Here is a 23,678-nt window from a genome sequence, read left to right as displayed (position 1 = left end):
TGGCATGCCCTCCCGCACTTTTCATTGAACCAGCATTGATTCCATGGCTTGGTAGTAATGGTAGAGTGGGGGATATACCAGGTCATAAGGTTACAAATTGTGGTTGAGCACAATTCTGATGCTGCCAGTGGCCCACAGTGCCTCATGGTTGCCCAGTCTTGAGTTGATAGATGACTTCTAAATCTATCCCATTTAGCACAGTAGTAGTGCTACACAACACGATGGAGGGTATCCTCAATGTGAAGGCGGGACTTCGACTCCACAATGACTGTGCAGTGGTCACTCCTACTGATACTGTCATGAACAGAATCATCTGTGGCAGGCAGGTTTGTGAGGATGAGGCCAAGTATGTTTTTCACCTCTTATTGGTTCCCCTACCAGCTGCTGCAGACCCATTCTAACAGCTATGTCATTTAGGACTTGGCCAGCTCAGTCAGTAGTGGTGCTACTGGGCCACTCTTGGTGATGGACATTGAAGTCCCCCACCCAGAGAACATTCTGTGCCCCTGCCACCTTCAGTGCTTCCTCCAAGTGGTGTTCAACATGGAGGAGCACTGATTCATCAACTGAGGGAGGGCGGTACGTGGTAATCAGCAGGAGGTTTCTTTGCCCATGTTTGATCTGATACCATGAGACTTCATATGGTCCAGAGTCAATGTTGAGAATTCCCAGAGCAACTCCCTCTTGACTATGTACCACTATGCCACCACCTCCGCTGGGACTGTCCTGCTGGTGAGCAGTTTTAGCAGATGAGAGCCAGACCCAAGAGCAGGACAAGAACAGGTATCTATTAATCTATAATTAAATAAGAGAAGATAGATTTCCATTTTGTTCTTTTTTAAACCATATTTTTTTTAACAGAAGATGCAGGCTCTTGCCTCCCCTGAGTCAGGGCACTGGAAGTCAATCACAATGGCCAGACTGCCTGACTGCAGTATGATAATTAAGCAGCTCAGGCCTAGAGGAGGATATGAGCTTTGCGACTTGTTCTCTGAAAAGGAATCGGTTAATCAATGCTTTGCTGCTGATGGACTCAGATAGTGATTTTTGATAACGGCAGATGTCTTGAAAAACAAGCTATTTGAAGGCAGAAGCAATGATAGAAAATGTTACCAAATAGTTAATAAAATCTGAGTGTACTAGCAAAACTCTACCTGCATATCTCCAATTACCTGAAGGAAACAGATATTCATTATTACTCCAATATGCATGGTAATGTATCATTGCATCAATACACTGGGGACAATTTTGACTTTGGGCAACAGTATAAAATGTCTAATATTGGCCTAGTCACTCTTTAAACACCTCTCCCAATGTTTTTGTTGCTGACGTCTGTGGAAATGGAAATCAGCAGAGATGTTTAATGGGCAGCCATGCTCATATCATGCATTTTGTACTATCTCCAAAGGTCAAAATTACCCCCACTGAGTCACGTTGTAGAGGAGTGTAGATTCACACACAATTTCCACTCTGTTGCAATCTCAACTTATCTGTCTGTGAAAAGTACAGAATGTTTCAAAACAAGAAGGTGGAAAATCAAATGGCAACAGAATCTGAACTGCTAAGCAACACCAGAAAAAACTTAGTAGTGGTCATATTCTATTACAGGGGTGGGAATCTGAAGATGGAGAAATAGATTTTTTGGATTATCATGTGTCAGTAGAATTTCCTGCCTCTTACCTAATGTAGATTTGAACAGTGAGGATTTAGTGCATTTTAACAGCAACAAATTGGATTTAAATAGCATCTTTAAGGCAGACACTTCAACAAAGCATTATCGTGCAAAATTTGAGACCACATCACATAAGGATATATTCAGGAGATGACCAAAAAAAATGTTCAAAATGGTAAGCTTTTAGGAGTTTTTAAAACAGCTACTGATTTACTCACCATGCCCTCACCTCCACCTTTAATATTCTAATCCCCAATCAAACCATTACGATCTCTCACTCTGGCTGTTCTCCTGGTAGAACAATAATTTTCCAATCTCCCTTAGATTCAGGAGTGGTGTCAAGGAGGGCTGGAGAATTGCAAATGTTACACCCTTGGTCATAAAAGGGTGTAAAGATAAGCCCAGCAACTACAAGCCAGTCAGTTTAATCTCGATGGTGGGGAAGCTTTTAGAATCGATAATTTGGGTCAAAATTAATAGTCATTTGGGGAAATGTGGTTTAACTAAGAAAAGCCAGCATGGATTTGTTAAGGGCAAATCATGTTTCTCTAACTTGCTTGAGTTTTTTTATGAGGTAACATTGTTAATGTGGTGTGCATGGATTTACAGAAGGCATTTGGTAAAGTGTCGCACAACAGACTTGTGGGTAAAGTTATAGTTCATAGATTAAAAGGGATAGTAGCAACATGATACAAAATTGGTTAAGTGGCAGAAAACAGAGTAGTGGTAATTGGGTCTTTTTTGGATTGGATGAAGATTTCTAGTGGAGTTCCCCCAGGGTCAAGTGTTAGGAACACGGCTCTTCCTCATATATGACCCAGACCTTGTTACAGCACATTATTTAAAAAATGTGAAGTGATTCATTTTGGTAGGAAGAACATGGAGAAACAATATAAAATAAAGGTTATAATTCTAAAAGGGATGCAGGAGCACAGCACCTGGGTGTATATGTGCATAAATCATTGAAGTTGGCAGGACAGGTTGAGAGCACGGTTAATAAAGCATCCAGAGTTTTATCAATAGGGGCACAGAGTACAAAAGCAAGGAAACTATGTTAAACCTGTATAAAACACTGGTTCAACCTCAACTCGAAAATTGTTCTGGACAATAGGAAGGATGTGAAGACATTAGAGAGAGTGCAGAAAAGTTTCACAAGAATGTTTCCATTCTTGGATGAGGAACTTCAGTTATGTAGAAAGGCTGGAGAAGTTGGGACTCTTGTCCTCAAAGAAAAGAAGGTTGAGAGAATGATATCGCCGAGGGGAAGTGAATGAGAAAAAGGAAGAGGCCATGAATCGGTCACTGAGGGACACCAAAGGTAATGGTGTCAGAGTGGGAAGAGAAGCCATTGCAAGTGATTCTCTGGCTACCTCTGGATAGGCAGTAATTGTAAAAGTAGAACATAAGAATATAAGAAACAGTTGCTTGGTAGTATAGAACTTGGATATTGCTGAAAAAAGAGACGTTGCCAAAGCTTTTCATCTTGCACTCATCAGGACAAACACAAAAATGCCAAAAATCTGTCTATCTCAGCCTTAAATGTATTCAGTGATGGAGCATCCACAACCATCTGATGTAGACAATTCCGAAGATTCACAGTGAATGAAGAAGTGAATGAAGAAATTTCTCCTCATCTCAGTCCTAAATGATTTGCTCCTTGCCCTGAGACTGTGTTCCCTTGTTGTAGATTCCCCAGCCAGGAGAAATAATCTTTCAGTATCTACCCTAAGCCCCTTCAGAATCTTACATGTTTCAATGAGATCACCTCTCATTCTTCTAAACTCCAGAGAGTATAGGCCCAAAAAATTCACCCTCTCATCATTGGAAAGCCTTCTCATCCCAGTTACCAATTTAGTGAACCTTTGCGGCACCACTCCCAATGCAAGTATATCCTTCCTTAAATATGGAGACCAAAACTGCACACTGTACTCCAGGTGTGGTCTCACCAAAGCCCTGTGCAACTATAGCAAGACGTCCTTATTCTTGTACTCCAATCTCCTTGCGATAAAGGTCAACTCACCATTTGCTTTCCTAATTGCTGGCTGTACCTGCAAGCTAACTTTCTGTGTTCCCTGTATGAGTACACCCAAGTCCCTCCGAACATCAACATTTACAAGTTTTCACACTGTTACAAACTCTGAGCAATAATGCACTGAAAAACTGTAATCAAATATAAAGCCAAAAAGAGCTCCCCAAGGTCTGGTGCGACAAGGAGCCACACAGTTCAGGGATGTCCCAAGTACAGCCTGGGTTTGTGCATACTTAGCTCCTTTTTCTCATGTCCTTATGCTCTGATCTCAGCCAGGACTATATATTATGGCTGCTACAGTAGGCCAAATGTCCTTGGAGCCCCAGGGCTGGAGTGTGATAAAAAATCAGCTGTTATTCTTGTAGGTGATTGCACCTCAGTGGCTGGCACTAGAAAGTATATGTGTGTTTATAAAGTGGGGACAGAATTGGACTTCCCTATAGTGTCCAGTATGATAGAATAGTCAACAAACAGTGAGCAGATCGGATAGGTCATTTGGGGAAAGTCAGTGCCCCTAAAATTCAGCAGGTTTCAAGACCTAAAAGCCCGAAACTATAAAGGGGTAAATTCCACATCACAATGAGGAAGGAGTGTGAGATAGGGCCACATCACCATCTCCAACTTCCATTCCCTTCAGATACTCCTCCCCTTTGGTAACAAGGGATCAGTGAGTTCCATCTATAGAATTGTGCTAAATTTTAAAACAATTCAAATTTAATGTGGTGAAATTATTTAATAGAATTATGAGATAGTCAGTAAAATTGTAAATTTTGTAATAAATGATACAAAGAAATGTTGCAAAAATAAATCAGTTACAATTGCCCAATGAACGATTATCAGTTCAAAATCTGTCCACTGTATTTTGCAGTCATGGTTCATTTAATAAATGTTATTTCAGTCACCATCATGTTGGGAACAAACTGGAAACTAGTGTTGTCTGCTCTGTTGGATACTGTGTTCAAAGTATAAGTAATGTTATGGCAGAAGTTCAAAAATTTGTTTCTGTCAAAATTATGCATCAATTAAATATAATTTATTCTAGTTTGCTGTGTTTGGAAAAAGCCTACCATTGAGTATTTGATTGCTTAAATGTACAATGTAGGCTTCTTGTATAGAGGTTTGATGAATGGTAATTTTTAAAAATGTATTTACAATCCTATTTTCATTATATCCAGTCTTATAAATCAATCCTGCTCACAGTCAACAGTAAGGGTAACAGTGTGCCGAGTTTTTATGGAGGTTTTAACCACTCACATATTTCAACTATAAATAAATAAATTTCCAGCTACTGTATTAATTTAACTATAAACAGATCTCAGTGTTATTTTAAGGAAATGTTAAGCTGTAATTTGCTTTAATATTCTACACCTATGATGAATGCAAGTATTCGAAAAAATAGTATAAGTACCATGGAAACATAAATAATGTCTGGCTGGGTTCATGAATTAAAACATTTATCTGCCCAATACTCCTGTTCTGTTTAAAGGGAACACATACATTTCCTGTGGGCAGGAACTTCCTGCTTCAAGTGCTTCCTCCATAGTTTTCTAGGCTATCATTCTTGACTATTTGAATACATTTTTACGCCAGACTAATTAAACATTGACCAGAAAACTCACCGAAAAATGTCAGCTTCTACCTTTGGCTCATTTCTAAGAATGTCTACAGTATTCTTATTTTCAAAACAAATACTGCAGAAGACTGTCTGGAGCAACATTAATAAAATTTCTATAACCCTGAAGAAAAACTGGTTTTTCATGGCTGTGTCCCCAGCTAAGGAAGTGCCTGCAACAGGAACTTGCTGTTCACTATTATATCACTAGAAGTGACAAAGTAGCCAATGCGGTTATTCTTCAAAAAAGGATCTGCGTCAAATTCTTGAGTCTGTGACAGCACTGCAGAAGCACATATCAACAAAATGTGACTGTTGGATCACAAAGACTCTTGGTTAGCCTATGATTGCACTCATCTTTGTGTTTCCATTCAACCCTTTTGTCTGTACTTTTCCATGTTAAAATACATTTTATAATTGGAGATTAAACAAATACACGCAGACAAAAAAAACCAGAAGATTCCACACCAGCTGCTCACAATTCTCTTCCTTTATTTCCTTTCATCCTCCTCTAGAGGTGTTGACTCTTGCTGGGGTGCATTTCCATGGTTACGAGTGGTGCCTCATCTAAGTGGGCAATGCCCATGTGTGAATCTGAAAATGAAGACTGCCCACCTGAGGTGCATTCTTGCCACTTTCCAGCGGGGGTCAACTGGAAAACTGGCAGCTTTTCTGTAACATTGAATAAAAAGTAGAAGGAAAGCATAGGGACCACTTAACTTGTGCTATTCATAAAGTTTATGAAACAGTCTCCATTACTTTAAAGGCTGCAATCAAGCCCATTAATAGGCTGAATCTGGATAAGAAGTTTCATCAGAGAGGTATTTTTATATGCTTAATGCTTTAGTATTCAATAGTTAAAAGGAAATTCCAAATTGTTGGATTGAAAACACTGCACAATGTTATCAAGGATTCACTCGTTAGCTGAAATTCAGTGCATGTCAAATTTTGAATTCAGTTTAAAAGATCTGGAAATAGAAACTGGTATCAGAAAAGTGGGTCAGATTGTTGTAAAACCCCAACTGATGCATTAATGTACTTTGGAGAAGGAAACTTGCTGGTCCTACCATTCTGGCCTATATGTTACTCCAGTCCCACACCAACCTGCTTGATCATTAACTGCCATCTGCAAAGGTCCAGCAGGTCAGTAATTTTTATCAAACTGCTATAAAGGAACAGGCTGCACAGCTCAACAGGGCTACCACCACCTTCTCATGACAACTAGGGATGGATAGTAAATGCTGACCGATGACATCACATCCCAAGAATAAATAATATTTGATTAAAAAATCAAGTTATAATATAGAACCCTTACCAGTACGATACACAAAGTTCCCATCTGTTTCAGAGGATGATGGCGATGCTAATTCTTCTTCATATTCATTGGAGCTGAAGGACCCAGAATGGTTTCTTTTCCTGTCAGTAGCTTTCATAGCAGCATTCGATGCCATGACATGCCTTAAGGAGTCATTCAGATAGCGATGTAACAAGCTACTTTTGTACTTTGGTGGTGACACATAATCTTCATTGATTATGGTGCCTGGTCTTCCCACTGCTTTCAGAATGGGACTTTCCTTTTTAGTAACAGCCTGAATTGGTTTGTTGAATTCTCCATCTGCAGGATTCCTTGGTGGATGTTCCACATCTAAGATTTATAGGATAAAGTGTAAAAAGAATTAAAGATCCTGAAGTTGGGCATTTGAGAGACATAAAATGCCTTTGTCATATGGGGTCTTTGGCTTTCTAAATAGAGAGACAAAGCAAGGAAGTTATGTTAAACCTTTATACATTACTGGTTAGTCCCCAGCTAAAATACTGCAGCCAATTCTGGGGCACCACAGTTTAGGAAAAGTATCAAAGACTTTGGGTGGATGAAAAAGAGATTTGCTAGAATGGAACCAGGGATGTGAAACTTCAGTTATGTGTGGAGATTAGAGAAGCTGGGATGTTCTCCTTTGAACAGCGAAGATTAAGAGGTGATTTGTTGGAGGTGTTCAAAATTATGACGAGTAAATAAGGAGATATGGTTTCTAGTGGCAGAAGGGTCACTAACCAAACAGACACAGACTTAAGGTAATTGGCAAAAGTGGCAAAATTTTTTAAGTGGCAGGTTGCTATGATCAAGAATGCACTGTCTGAAAGGATAGTGGAAACAGGTTCAGTGATAACTTTCAAAAAGGGATGGTATAAATGCTTGAAGGGGAAAACTGTGCATGGCTATGGTGAAAAGGCAGGTGAGTGGGGCCAATTGGATAGCTTTTGTTTTATTTTTTCATGGGATGTGGGCCTTGCCTGCAAGGCCAATGTTTATTTCCCATCCCTAACTGCCCTTGAGAAGGTAGTGAGCCACCTTTTTGAACCCCTGTAGTCCAAGTGGGAGGTAGAAACACACATAATGCTGTTGGGGAGGTAGTTCCAGGATTTTGATCTAGCGGCAGTGAAGAAAGAGAGATATATTTCCAAGTCAGGATGGTGTGTGGCTTGGAGGGGAACATGAATCTGCTACCCTTGTCCTTCTAGGTGGTAGAGGTCGCGGATTTGGAAGGCGCTGTTGAAGGAGCCTTGGCAGGTTTCTGCAGTGCATCTTGTAGATGGTACACAGGGCTGCCACTGTGTGTCAGTGGTAGAAGGAGTGGATATTTAAGGTGGTAAATGGATGCTGATCAAGCGGGCTTCCTTGTCCTCAATGGTGCCAAGCTTCTTGAGTGTTGCTGGAGCCACTGTCATCCAGGCAAGTGGAGAGTATTCAATCACACTCTTGACTTGCACCTTGTGGATGTGGGGAGGTTTTGGGGAGACAGGAAGTGTGCTACCCCAGAATTCCCAGCCTCTGATCTACTCTTACAGCCAAAGTATTTATACTGGTGGTTCAGTTCAGTTTCTGGTCAATGGTGACCCCCAGGATGTTTCTACTGAGAAACTCATTGATCATATTGCCATTGAATGTCTAGGCGAGACATTTGTGTGGTGTGAATGTTATTTGCCACTTATCAATCAAAAGTTGTTGCATATGGATACAGACTGCTTCAGCGTCTGAGAAATTGTGAATGGCACTGAACACTGCAATCATCAGCGAACATCCCAAATTCAGACCTTATGATGGAAGGAAGGTCTTTGATGAAACAGCCGAAGATGATTGGGCCTAGGACACTACTCTGAGGAACTCCTGCAAGTGATGTCCTGAAACTGAGATGATTGACCTCCAACAACCATAACCATCTTCCTTTGTGCTAGGTATGTCTCCAACCAGAGGAGAGTTTTCCCCAAGGTTCCCATTGACTCCAGTTTTTCTGGGGCTCCTCGGCGCCACACTCAGTCAAATGCTGCCTTGATGTCAAGGGCAGTCACTTTCACCCCACCTCTGGAATTCAGCTCTTTTGTCTATGTTTGAAGTCAGGAGCTTAGTGGCCCTGGCAGAACACAAATTGAGTATTGGTCAGCAGGTTATTACTGAATAAGTTTTGCTTTAAAATACTGTTGATGACATCTTCCATCACTTTGCTGACGATTACTGAGAGTAGACTGAATGGGTGGTAATTGGCCGGGCTGGTTTGTCCTGATTTTTGTGGACAGGACATACCTGGGCCAATTTTCCACATGGTTGGATTGATGCCATTGTTGTAGCTGTACTGGAAAAGTTTGGCTAGGGGCGCGACAAGTTCTGAATTCAAAGAATCAGCATAGGCACGATGGATGAATGTCCTACTTCTGTGTTGTGTAATTCTATGACTTTATGATTAAACAATTAACCAACTCAGTGGAGGAAGAGGCACACAAATATCCTCATCCGCAATAATGGGGGAGTTCAGCACACCAGTGCAAAAGATAAGGCTGAAGCATATGCAACAAGCTTCAGCCAGAAGTGCTGAGTAAATGATCCATTTCAGCCTCCTACTGAGGTCACTAGCATCACAGATGCCAGTCTTCAGCCAATTTGATTCACTCCAAGTGATACTCAGAACCAACTGAAAGCACTAATACTGCAAAGGCCATGGAGCCTGACAATTTTCCAGCAGTAGTACAAAAGACTTGTGCTCCACAACTAGATGCACCACTAGCCAAGCTGTTCCAGTACAGCTACAACTGTACCGCAGTGGTGTACCACAGGGATCAGTGCAGGGACCCTTGCTGTTTGAAGTGTACATTAATGATTTAGATGTGAATATAGGAGGTATGATCAGTAATTTTGCAGATGACACAAAAATTAGTGGTGTTGTAAATTGTGATGAGGAAAGCCTTAGATTACAGGACAGTATAGATGGGCTGGTAAGATGGGCAGAGCAGTGGCAAATGGAATTTAATCCTGAGATAAGTGTGAGGCGATGCATTTTGGGAGGACTAACATGGCAAGGGAATACACAATGAATGGTAGGACCCAAGGAAATACAGAGGATCAGAGGGACCTTAGTGTACAAGAACATAGATCCCTGAAGGCTGCAGCACAGGTAGATAAGGTGGTTAAGAAGGCATGTGGGATACTTACCTTTATTAGCCGAGGCATAGAATATAAGAGCAGGGAGGTTATGCTGGAACTGTAAAAAACACTAGTTAGGCCACAGCTGGAGTACTGCGTGCAGTTCTGGTTGCCACTCTATAGGAAGGATGTGATTGCACTGGAGAGGGTGCAGAGGAGATTCACCAGGATGTTGCCTGGGCTGGAGCATTTCAGCTATGAAGAGAGACTGGGATAGGCTAGGGTTGTTTTCCTCAGAGCACAGAAGGCTGAGGGAGGACCTGATTGAGGTATACAAAATTATGAGGGGCATACATAGGGTATCTCTTTTTAGCGGAGGTGCCAATAACCAGTGGGCATAGATTTAAGGTAAGGAGCAGAATGTTTAGAGGGGATTTGATGAAAAATGTTTTCACCCAGAGGGTGGTTGGAATCTGGAACACACTGCCTGAGGGGGTGGTAGAGGCAGGAACCCTCACAACATTTAAGAAGTACTTAGATGAGCACTTGATAATGCCATAGCATACAGGGCTACGGGCCAAGTTTTGGAAAATGGGATTAGAATAGATAGGTGCTTGATGGCCAGCATGAATATGACGGGCTGAAAGGCCTGGTTCTGTGCTGTATAACCCTATGACAACATTTGCATCTACCTGAAAATGTGGAAACGTGTCCAGATATGTCCTGTATGCAAAAAGCAGAGCAAATCCAACCCGGCCAGTTATGGCCTCATCAGTCTACTCTGGATCATCATTAAAGTGTTGGAAGGGGTCATTGACAACACTATCAATCGGTACCTACACGGCAATAATCTGCTCACTGACACTCAGCTTGGTTTCTGGCAGAGCCACTCAGCTCCTGACTTCAAACATGACAAAAGAGCTGAACTCAAGAGGTGAGATGAGGGTTACTACCCTTGACATCAAAGCAGCATTTGACGGAGTGTGGCATCAAGGAGCCCCAGTAAATCTGAAGTTAATGGGAACTGAGGGAAAACTCTCTACTGGTTGGAGTCATACCAGCACAAATTCAGATGATTGCGATTATTGGAGGCCAAACATTTCGGTCCCAGGGTTTCCTCGGGGTAGTGTCCTTGGCCCAACAATCTTCAGTTGCTTTATCAATGATCTTCCTTCCATCATAAGGTCAGAAGCGGAGATGTTCGCTGATGATTGCACAATGTTCAGCACCATTCACGACTCATCAGACACTGAAGCTGTCCATGTCCAAATGCAACAAGATTTGGACAATATTCAGGCTCGGGATGACAAATGGCAAGTAACATTTGCACCAGACAAGTGCCAGGCAATGACCATCTCCAGCAAGAAAGAATCTAACCATCTTCCCTTAGCATTCAACAGCATGACCATTGCTGAATCCCCCACTATCAACTTCCTAGGGTCAAGATTGAACTGGGCTAGCCATATAAATACTGTGGCTACAAGGGAAGGTCAGAGGCTGGGATTTCTGTGGCTAGTAATTCACTTCCTGACTCCCAAATCCTATCCACCATCTACAAGGCACAATTCAGGGGTATGATGGAATACTCTCCACTTGCCTGGATAAGTGCAGCTCCAACAGTACTCAAGAAGCTCGACACCTTCCAGAATAAAGCAGCCCACTTGATTGGCACCCCATCCACCACCTTAAACGATCATTCCTTCCAGCACCGACATAGTGGCAACAGTGTGTACCATCTACAAGATGCAGTGTAGCAATTCACTAAGGCTCCTTTAACAGCACCTTCCAAACAAATATGAATATATGAACATACGAAATTGGAGCAGAAACAGGCCATTCAGCCCTTCAAGACTGATCTGTCATTTAATATGACTTTTCTGCCTGTGTTTTGAAATCCACATTCTCATCTACCCACCAATAATCTTTGATTCCCTTGCCTAACAAGAATCTATCTACCTCTGCCTTAAAAATATTCAATGATCCCGTCTCCACCACCTTCTGAGGTGGAGAGTTCCAAAGTTGTTCAACCCTCTGGGAGAAAACATTTTTCCTCATCTCTGTCCTAAAAGGATGACCCCTAATTTTGAAACAGTGCCTCCGATTCACCCACAAGAGGAAGCATCCTTTCCACATCCACCTTGTCATGACTGTTCAGGATTTTATATACTCCAATCAAGTCACCCCTCACTCTTCTAAACTACAGTGGAAACAAGCACAGTCTGTCTAACCTTTCCTCATAAGAAACCCACTCAATCTAGGTATCAATCTAGTAAAACTCCTCTGAACCACCTCCAACGCATGACATCCTTCCTTAAATAAGGAGACTAAAACTGCACACAGTATTCAAGAATGTGGTCTCACCAATGCCTGTATAATTGAAGCATAACACCCTTACTTTTATGTTCAAGACCTCTTGTAATAAAGGGTAGCATTCCATTAGCCTTCTTAATTACTTGCTATACCTGCATACTAACTTTTTGTGACTCATGCACTAGAACACCTAGACCCCTCTACATTTCAGAATTCTGCAGTCGTTCTGCATTTAAGTAATACTCTGTTTTTTTTTATTCTTCCTGCCAAAGTGAAAATCTTCACATTTTCCTATTTCATACTCCACCTGCTAGGTTTTTGTCCACTCACACAACCTATCTATATCTGTCTGCAACCTCCTTATGTGCTCTTCACAACATACTTTCCGACCTATCTTTGTATCATCTGCAATGTTACAATGTTAGCTACCATGTCTTCACTCCCCTCATCTAAGTCATTGATATAAATTGTAAAAAGCTGAAGCCCCAGCACAGACCTTTGCGGGACTCTACTCGTCACATCCTGCCAATCAGAAAAAGACCCATTAGTGCATACTCTCTGTTTTCCGCCAGCCAGCCAGCCAGCCAATCATCTATCCATGCTAACATGTTGCCCCCTACCCCATGGGCATATATTTTCTGCAATAACCTTTGATCTGGCACCTTATCAAATGTCTTCTGGAAATCAAAGTATAGTACATCTACAGGCTCCCCTTTATCCACAGTTCATGTTACTCCTTCAAAGAATTCCAACAAATTGATTAAGCATGATTTCCCTTTCACAAAACCATGCTGACTTTTCCCAATTACCATAATTTTCTCTAAGTGCCAAGCTATAACCTCCTTAATGATCAATTCTAACATCTTCCCCACAACGTAAAGCTAGCTGGCCTATAGTTTCCTGTTTCCTGCTTCCTTCCCTTCTTGAATAGAGGGGTTATATTTGCTACTTTACAGTCTGATGGAACCTTTCCAGAATCTAGCAAATTTTGGAAAATTAATGCCAACTCATCTCTCAACCATACCACATTAGCCACCTCTTTTAAGACCCTAGGATGAAGTCCATCAGGACCCAGAGACTTGTCAGCCCACAGATCCATCAGTTTGCTCAGTACCGCTTCCCTAGTGATTGTGATTTCACCTACTTCCCCTCTTCCTTCAACCTCCTGATTTACAGCTATTACTGGAATATTTTTGTATCCTCTATAGTGAAGACAGAAGCAAAATATTTGTTAATTTCATCTGTCATTTTCTTATTATCTGCTATTAATTCCCCATTCTCACTCTCTAGTGGACCAACGCTCACTTTACCTACTCTTCTCCTTTTTAAATAACTGTAGAAACTCTTGCTATCATTTTTTACAATTATTCTCCTTTTTAAATAACTATGGAAACTCTTGCTGTCATTTTTTACAATTCTAGCTAGCTCCTCTCATACCCTAATTTCTTTCTCCTGATTAACCTTTTAGTCATTCTCTGCAGTTCTTTATATTCTGACCAATTACCCGATCTGCCACTCATCATAAGTTTGATGCTTTCTTTAACTTCCTTAGTTAACCATGGATGGTGGATCCTCCCCTTAGAATTTTTCTTTACAAAAGGAATATAATTATTCTGAGTATTCTGAAATATCCCTTTAAATGTCTGCCACCGCTCATCGATCTATCCCCTAGCCTAGTATCCCAATTCACTTCAGTTAGCTCAGCTTTCATGCCCACATAGTGCCCTTATTTAAGTTTAAAATACTAGTCTTAGACCCATTCTTCTCCCTTTCAAATTGGATATAAAATTCAACCGTATAGTGGTTGCTGCTACCCAGGGGTGTCTTCATTCTGAGGTCATTAATTAATCCTGTCACATTACACAATACCAAGTGTAATATATCCTGCTCTCTGATTGGTTCCAGAACATGCTGCTCTGAAAAACTATCTCAAAAGCATTCTATGAACTCTTCATCCAGGCTACTACTGCCAATCTGATTTTTCTAGTTTATATGTAAATTAAAATCATCCATGATTATTGCCATCCCTTTATCACAAGAACCCAATATTTATTCTTATATACTTTGCCTTACATTGTGGTTAGTGTTAAGGAGCCTGTAGAGCACTTCCACTAATGGCCTCTTTCCCTTACTAATCCTCATCTCTACCCAAACCGATTCTACATCCTGATCTCCTGAACCAAGGTCATCTCTAACTATTGCACCAATGTTATCCTTGATTAAAAATGCTACCCCTCCACCTTTCCCTAGCTTTCTATTCTTCTTGAATGTCATATACCCCTCAATATTCAGGACCCAGTCCTTGTCATCCTACGGCCACATCCCCATAATGGCTATTAGATCATATTTATTTACATCAATGTGCACTATCAGTTCCTTTACTTTGTTATGAATGCTACACGCATGTAGATACAAAACCTTTAGTTTTGCCTTTTTGTTCTCTTTGTAACCTCTAGTCTTGACTATTGCTGTATTCTTAGCTTTTATCTCTCTGTCCCTTCCTGCTATTCTATGACCCTATTCCCCATATTACTATTATGGTCTCCTGATTTGAATCTACAGCTTGAATTTCCACATCTACCCAAGCTTGATCCCTCATCCACCCTTGTTTATTTTAAAACCCTCTCTACTTCCCTAGTTATGCATTTCATAAGAATACTCATCCTATCACAGTTCAGGTTAGATCATTCCAATGGTAGAGATCCCACTTCCCCAGTGCTAGTGCTAGTGTTCCACAAACCAGAACCCACTTCTCCCACACCAGTCTTTGATCTGCGCATTCATCTCTTTAATCTTATTTGCCCTATGTCAGTTTGCACATGGCTCAGGTAATAATCCAGAGATTATTACTTTTGAGGTTCTGCTTGTCAATGTGGTACTTAACTTCTCATACTGACTATACAGGACTTCTTTCCTTGTCCTGCCTATGTTGTTGGTACCTACATGAACTATGGCAACTGCATCCTCCCCCTCCCACTCCAGCCCTGAGTAGATGTCCCAAACTCTAGCACTGGGCAGGCAACACAGCCATCTGGACTCTCCCTCTTTGCTGCAGAGAGCAGTGTCAATCCCCCTCACTATGCTGTTGCTCCCCCTGCTTGAATGGCTTCCTGTACCATGGCCTGCCTTCTCATCCACCTTGCAGACCTTGCTTTTGTCCACACATCAGGTCATCTCTATCACCTCGAAGGACATTGGCAGCAGATGCATAGGAGCAGCACCACCTGCAAGTTCCCCTCCAAGCCACACACCATCTCAACTTGGAAATATATCACCGTTTCTTCACTATTGACAGTCAGAATTCTGGAACTCTCTCCCTAACAACATAGTACCTACACCACATGGACTGCATCAGTTCAAGAAGGTGGCTTACCACCATCTTCTCAAGGGCATTAGGGATGGGTAATGAATGCAGGCCTGGCCAGCAATGCCCACATCCTGTGAATGAAAAATGAAAAAAAACGATTCACTGGAACATGTAATTCAATCCTAATGTGCATACATGTGGTTGACATGATGTAATGGACTACCACAACAATGCATCTGAAATGATGGTGCAACTCATCATTTGAGTGACTGATCAGTCACTTGACTCCAACCACATTACAACCAATAGGTATGAAATCATCTCAAGGAGATAACCTCATGGTTATTGGAGTTCGTACTGGTGCATTATAACTGCAGTTGGGGAGGGAAATCACAATAGTTGTTTCAGAGAGTACACACACTGCCCCTGACTATTTGCTAACAGTCATATTTTATAAAGAGTTCCACTGCTTCTGAGTAAAGTACAATGAACAGCCAGTGATATGATACCTGGAAACATTTGCTTCATTCAAGTGAAGTGGGTGTTTATGCACATGGGTCCACTAAACTGTTCAAATTTAGCACAATGCCTTACGTATTTTTAAATCAAAAAGTTTTACCTAGGCTTTATAAATATACTGACATCATTCAAAAAGATGCCTACTAAATTAGTGAGGTTTATGTATATTCCTTCCATACAACAACACATTTATTCCTTTATCTATTCTGCTCTCTTAGGACATTATAAATTAGGAACTTCTATTCTAACTGATTAACTTCAAGTCTTACATGAGTCTATCCTAATAAATCTCATATTTAATCTTTTAGCAGCTCCATCATTGGGTGCTTAGACATAAACCTTATTGGAATCTGCTATAATGTTTTATTTCCAAACTAAAACACTTTTTTATTGAAACATTCACTTCATAAACCTTCACATGTGTAATTTGACCCTTGGGTACAATTCTGATATGGATTTTTTTTAGATTTCAGGATTACCACACCTGTCTCCAGATTTGATAGGTCCTTTTCATCAATTAGTATGATGTGCAGATAATGTTATCACATAATCCCCAGCCAAGATAAAAACAATAGAAATCTGTGAAGCCTAACATTTATTAAGTGTGTTTTTCAACTTCAGCTAAAAGACGTTTTGCTAGCACAATTCACTAATTTTATAAATGAAAATTCATTTTTCTAGTCATGCAAGATTTAAGTGCACAGTTCAAAATCATAGCTATATTGAAAACATCGGATATTACTCCTATTTACCATGATAATTAAAACTTTCAGGAAAAGAACTGGGTAAAACATATTTTATTATTTCCCTTATAGATTTTATGAAAAGTTTAACAGGTCAAAACAATGTTGAAATTATCAGACTGATTCCATTTTTCAACTTATTTTCCATAAGATTTGTAATTATAGGCTAGGCTGGTAGTCTTTTAAAAGAATACCATAAGAGTTGGAAAGAACACAAGAGTCACTGTCACTACATCTCAACATCTACATCAAAAGCCTGCACAGAATACCAGTGGGAAGCTCGACACACCACTTGACATCTTCCAGTCTTGTCAGTGGTTCTTAGTGATCTTTGTTCTCATATTTTCTCCCTTTAAACTATTTTTGTATATTTGTAAGCATAAGAATAGGTGCAGCTGGAAGTGACAATAATTACGGCAAGTATTTCATAAAATTGATCATGATTGCCGAAGAATGAAACTACTCAGAGAATTTATGACAGTGTGGATGGGAGGCAATCAGAGATTCCTGTGCATAACAAAATCCCCCCAAATCCTTGTTTGAGCAAACAGACCTGCCTTTGTACTTCCCTATGTGAGGACAATTGTGAGTAATTATGCTGTCTACAAGACAGCTTTACAGTGGAGAGTTAAGCTTCACTGTTGCTATCCTGTCACACTTTGATTGGGTTGATACAGAATGTTGAAGTACAGCTGCAGCAGCTCTGTGCTTTTGCCAACTCTTGTTCTACTGCTCAAATCAATGAGGAATGACTAATGTCCTGGCCACACCTCAATGCTATTGGAGAGCATGAACTCTGGCATAGAATAGGCCACCTCATCCAATCTATGTCTTTTAAGGGTAGACAGCCCAGCAGCAAGATTTTTTGATTCTGAAGACATGGAGCTGATCAACTCTTCTTACTGGAGTTAACAACATTCTACTTTCTGTCAGATTGTCAATTAACCACACCACAAAAGGTAGAATCGCCAGCAGAAAGAGAACAGCATCACATTTGATGGCAGTCACCTAGTTAGAGACAGTCAGTAGATACATTTTGTCCTACGAAATTTTTAATTGACACTTTGTTAAAATTATGAAAGGGAACAGTGAATGATGGAAACCATCACCATCTGTAATGTTGCAGCAATGGAATTTTAGGGAAGAAGTAAACAAAATATCCCTGTCTAACTTCAACTGCTATTAACTTTACAACATAAATACAGTAACAAGGCATGACTGGTAGAAGACATAGGCAGGCAATAGATACTGTGCTTCCTCTAATGATGTTTGGGAAGTCAGAGAGTTCAATGCACATGCTACCCTTTACATTCCATAGAAAGAAATTATGGAGGAAATATTTGATAATATTGAGTTTTATTTCTGAAAATCAATTGCAAATTACCTTTCATTGCATGTATTAATTTCATTACAATCCTCAATCCATCAAGGAGGATATCCTCATACAGCAAGTGCAGGAGCTGCTATTGTTATCCAGATCTGCAATGATGTGGTACTAAGCTATACAGAACGGGGAGACGTTAACTGCAATCCTTAGTCTGTATTGAGTTAGCTGATGTCAACTAGTCTGTGGTCCCTCAAGATTAAGGATGACTTGCTTCAACTCTGGTTTGATGGGTTGTGAGATGGCTGATAAATCCAATGTGCAATCTGCAGACTCTGCCACATGCGGGGCAGGTAGTGCTTGAAGAGTTGAGTAAATGGTTAGGTTGGAGGTTTGTGCACTACCTCCAATACCTTGACTTCCTCTCCTGCACAATCCAAACAAGGTTTCTCAATGTGTTTGGTTCCTACCTGAATGAGCCTTCTCCATTTTCATTGGTTACAAACCAAGGTTTCCCAAGGGGAGAATTTTTCCTATGGCGGGCAAGGGCAAGGGCGGGGGTGGAGCCGATTGCTGCCTGCAATCGGCTGCGCGCCACCATTTTACGCAGGCGGGTTAATTAAGGCCCGCCCAGTAGTGCTCAGTACTATCTGTGCGGGCGGGGGAAGGAGGGAGAGTCGGGGCCTGTACTCTTTCACACAGATTGAATGGATGAGGAAAACTTTTTAATAAATAAAGTAAAAATTTATTTAAACATGTCCCCTCATTTGGCAGTGTCACATGAGCTGGGACATGTTTGTGAAGTTAGGAAATTTTATCTATTTATTTTATAAAAGCTTCAGGAAACCTCATCCCATCCGTGGATGAGGTTTCCTGAAAAACGCGAAGGCCGCTTGGGCTCTTCGCCTACCCGCCAACTTTAAGGTTCTTAACAAGTTTAATTACTTTTTTATGGCTTTAATAGGCCATTGACAGTTCGGTGGGCGTGCCAAACAAAATATCAAAATGACGCATGATGATATCAGAAAAAACACCTGACATTGTCATGCGTCATTTTACGTGTCGGTGTGTCAGGCCTACCCCCACATGCCGACCGCAAGATTCAGTCCCAAGAGTTGGCAGGGTATCTTTGATTCTCCAGGGATGCTTTGAGGAGATCCCTAAAATGTCTCTGTTGTTCTCCTGGGAGTCTCCTGTTGCAACCAAGTTCAGGATAGATTAGTTGCTTCAGGGATCTGGTGTCAGGCATACGAACGACATGTGGAGCTTATTTTGAGTGATTAGTGCCTTGATGTTGGGCCAGTTGGCTTGGAAGAGGACTTTGCTGTTGGACTGTCTTTCTTGCTATCAGATTGGGAGGATCTTGTGAAGGGACTGCCGATGGTACTTTTCCAGTGCTTTGAGATGCTTGCTGTAGGTTGTCCAAGTCTCTGAAGCATATAGGAGCACAGGGATCACTGCTGCTTGGTAAACAATGATCTTAATCTTGGGTTTGAGATCCTAGTCCTCAAATACTCTTTTTCACAGTCAGCCAAAAGCTGAGCTGGCAGATTGGAGGGGATGATGAATTTCACCATCTATGTCTGCCTTCATCGAGAGGAGTCTCCCAAAATACAGAAAATTGTCCACATTTTCCAGGATCTCGGCATTGATCTTAATCAATGGGGGTAGGTGCTTTGCTGTGGGAATTGGTTGGAAGAGGACCTTAGTTTTCTGGGTGCTAAGTGAAAGGCTCATTTTCTCACATGCTTCGGAGAAGCAATCGACAATGACCTGGAGGTCAGTTTCTGAGTAAGCACGCAAACAAGGGTCGTCTGCATGCTGAAACTCTATGACTGAGGTTGGAGTGAATTTGGTTTTGGATTGAAGGTGGCATAGGTTGAAGAGTTTCCCATCCGTTCTGTAGATTATCTCTACACCTGCGGATATTTTGCTGAAGGTGTAGTGCAGTATTGTAGCAAGAAAAATGGAGAAGAGAATTAGTGTATAAGGTTAAGGAAGTATCGAATTGAAAGAGAAAACATAAAACGTGGCAAAGATTAGTGGTAAGTCAGAGGGTTGGGAAAGTTTTAAAAAAACAACAAAAGATGACCAAAAAAATAATAAAGAGGGAAAAAATAAACTTTGAGGGTCAACTAGCAAGTAATATAAAAACAGAGTGAGAGCTTCTTTAAATATATAAAAAGGAAGAGCAAGGCCAAAGTGAACATAGGCCCCTTAGAGAATGAGGCTGGGGAGATAATAGTGGGGAACCAGGAAATGGCAGCGGAGTTGAATAAATACGTTGCATCAATCTTCACGGTAGAAGACACTAATAGTATACCAAAAACACTAAATAATCAAGGGGCAAAAGGCGGGGAGGAAATAAATACAATAACTATCACTAGAGAAAAAGTACTAGGGGCAAGATCTTACCTGGGCGGGAGCAGGCAGGGGCGGGCTTGGAACCGATCGCTACCCACGATCAGCTGCATGCCGCCATTTTATGTGGGGAGCCAATTAAAGCCTGCCCAGCGTGACGCACGGTTGGTAGCAGGGGGAGGAGAGAGTGTCAGGGCCTGCGCTCTTTCGTGCACACATGCAAAAAAGCGCAGGAATTTCCCTAAGGCACGGAACTAAGTTGATAGCACAAATTTTTAATAAAGGAGGAAAAAATTTATTTAAACATGTCCTATCATATGACAGCATCATGAGCTTGGACATGTTTGTGAATTGTGCAAAATTTAATTCATTATATTATAAAACCTTCAGGAAACCTCATCCCACCCATGGATGAGGTTTCCTGAAAAAAGCAAAGGCCACTTGGGCTCTTCGCCTGCCCACCAACCTTAAGGTTGGATGGGCAGCGTTGATAACAACTTTAATTGGTTTTTTTAATGGCCTTAATAGGCCGTTGACAGTTCAGCGGGCACGCAGCCGACTCTGGCATGTGCCCGCCAAACAAAATATCTAAATGAAGTGCGATGACTTCGGGACACATGCCCGACATCATCGTGCATCATTTTGCTGTTGGCGTGACAGCAATATTCTGGGCTAGGGAAACTAATGGTGCTAAAGGCCGATAAATCCCCTGGACCTGATGGTTGCATCCTTGGATGTTAGAGGAAGGTGCTGCAGAGATAGTGGATGCACTGCTAGTAATCTTCCAAGAATCCTTAAATTCTGGAAAAGTCCCAGAGGATTGGAAAACTGCCAAAGTAACATCCTTATTCAAGAAAGAAGGGAGACAAAAAAGTTAACTGTAGGCCAGTTAGCTTAACATCCATCATTGGGAAAATGTTAGCGTCTATTATAAAAGATGTAATAGCAGAGCATTTAGAAATGCATAATATAATCAAGCAGCATCAGCATGTCTTCATGAAGGGGAAATCATGCCTGACAAATTTATTAGAATTATTTGAGGAGGTAACAAGCAGGATAGATAAAGGGGAACCAGTAGATGTAATATATTTGGATTTCCAAAAGCATTCAGTAAGGTACTGCACATAAGGCTATTTAATAAGGTATGTGCCCATGGTGTTGGGGGTAATATATCAGCATGGATAGAGGATTGGCTAACTAATAGAAAACAGAAAGTTGAGATAAGGGGAGCATTTTCAGGATGGCAACCTGTAACTAGTGAAGTGTCATAGTGCTGGGGCCAATATTATTTACAAAAAATATTAATGACCTGGATGAGGGAAGTATACTATCACAAAGTTTGCGAATGACACAAAAATAAATGGGAAGGCAAGCAATGAGGATGACACAAAGAGTCAACAGAGGGGTATAGGCAGGTTTAGTGAGTGGGCAAAAACTTGGTGGATGGAATATAAAGTTGGAAAATGTGAGGTTATGCACTTTGGTAGGAAGGATAGAGGAGCTGAATATTACTTACATGGAGGAAGACTGCAGAAAGCTGCGACATGGATGGATTTGGGGGTTCTCATGCACGAATCACAAAAAGCTAACATACAAGTTCAGCAGGTAATAGGAAGGCAAATAGAATGTTGGCCTTTATTTCAAAGGGAATGGAGTATAAAAATAGGGAAATCTTGCTAAAACTATACAAGGCACTAGTTAGACCACACCTAGAATACTTTGAATAGTTTTGGTCCCCTTATCTAAGGAATGATATACTGGCATTGGAGGCAGTCCAGAGAAGGTTCACTAGGTTCCTGGGTATGGAGGGAATTTTTTTGGAGGAGATGTTGAGTCAGTTTGGCCTGTACTCATTGGAGTTTAGAAGAATGAGAGGTGACCTTATTGAAACATATAAGATTCTTAGGGGGCTTGGCAGGGTAAATGCTAAGGGGTTGTTTCCCCTTGTGGGAGAGTCTAGAATCAGAGGGCATAATCTCAGAATAAGGGGTTGCCCATTTAAGACAGAGATGGGGAGGAATTTCTTCTTTCAGAGGGTAGTGAATCTGTGGAATTCTTTATCGCAGAGGGCTGTAGAAGCTGGGTTGTTAAGTATATTCAAGGTCGAGATAGGCAGACTTTTAATCAGTAAGGGAATCAAGGGTTATGGGGGAAAGGCAGGAAAGTGGAATTGAGGATTATCAGATCAGCCATGATCTCATTGAATGGCAGAGCAGACTCGATGGGCTGAATGTCCTATTTCTGCTCCTACATCTTATGGTTTTATGATCTTATGGTGCAATGATTTTTGTGAGGTTGCAAAAGACCATATACAATGATTGGTGCTGTTCCTTGAACTTTTCTTCAATTTGCATGTAGTGAAGATCATGTCTGTGGTAAAAACAAAAAAACTGCGGATGCTGGAAATCCAAAACAAAAACAGAATTACCTGGAAAAACTCAGCAGGTCTGGCAGCATCGGCGGAGAAGAAAAGAGTTGACGTTTCGAGTCCTCATGACCCTTCGACAGAACTTGAGTTCGAGTCCAAGAAAGAGTTGAAATATAAGCTGGTTTAAGGTGTGTGGGGGGGGGGTTGGAGAGAGAGAGAGAGAGAGAGGTGGAGGGGGGGTGTGGTTGTAGGGCCAAGCAAGCAGTGATAGAAGCAGATCATCAAAAGATGTCAACAACAATAGAACAAAAGAACACATAGGTGTTAAAGTTGGTGATATTATCTAAACGAATGTGCTAATTAAGAATGGATGGTAGGGCACTCAAGGTATAGCTCTAGTGGGGGTGGGGAGAGCATAAAAGATTTTAAAATATTTAAAAGTAATGGAAATAGGTGGGAAAAGAAAAATCTATATAATTTATTGAAAAAAAAAGGAAGAGGGAAACAGAAAGGGGGTGGGGATGGGGGAGGGAGCTCAAGACCTAAAGTTGTTGAATTCAATATTCAGTCCAGAAGGCTGTAAGGTGCCTAGTTGGAAGATGAAGTGTTGTTCCTCCAGTTTGCGTTGGGCTTCACTGGAACAATGCAGCAAGCCAAGGACAAGAGAGCAGGGTGGAGTGTTAAAATGGCAAGCGACAGGGAGGTTTGGGTCATTCTTGCGGACAGACCGCAGGTGTTCTGCAAAGCGGTCGCCCAGTTTACGTTTGGTCTCTCCAATGTAGAGGAAACCACATTGGGAGCAACGAATGCAGTAGACTAAGTTGGGGGAAATGCAAGTGAAATGCTGCTTCACTTGAAAGGAGTGTTTGGGCCCTTGGACGGTGAGGAGAGAGGAAGAGAAGGGGCAGGTGTTGCATCTTTTGCGTGGGCATGGGGTGGTGCCATAGGAGGGGGTTGAGGAGTAGGGGGTGATGGAGGAGTGGACCAGGGAGTCCCGGAGGGAGCGATCCCTATGGAAT

General features: G+C 41.3%; 1 protein-coding gene across 5 annotated transcripts in view; it reads right to left on the bottom strand.

Moving 5' to 3' along the window:
- mkxa (mohawk homeobox a) overlaps window positions 1-23,678 on the bottom strand; it is an 80,774-nt gene that overhangs the window by 42,983 nt on the left and 14,113 nt on the right. For all 5 annotated transcript variants that reach the window (XR_005942692.1, XM_041185218.1, XM_041185220.1 and 2 more), the window contains exon 5: window positions 6,629-6,958. Coding sequence is in view for 4 of the 5 variants with exons in the window: in XM_041185218.1 (XP_041041152.1) it covers window positions 6,629-6,958 (330 nt within the window). In the remaining variant the exon portion in view is untranslated. The remainder of the gene's footprint in view (window positions 1-6,628; window positions 6,959-23,678) is intronic.

This window comes from Carcharodon carcharias, chromosome 3, assembly GCF_017639515.1.
Source record: "Carcharodon carcharias isolate sCarCar2 chromosome 3, sCarCar2.pri, whole genome shotgun sequence".
In the NCBI taxonomy this organism is placed as follows: domain Eukaryota; kingdom Metazoa; phylum Chordata; class Chondrichthyes; order Lamniformes; family Lamnidae; genus Carcharodon; species Carcharodon carcharias.
Note: the sequence above shows the minus strand (reverse complement) of the source record. Positions and strands in the feature narration are given on the sequence as shown.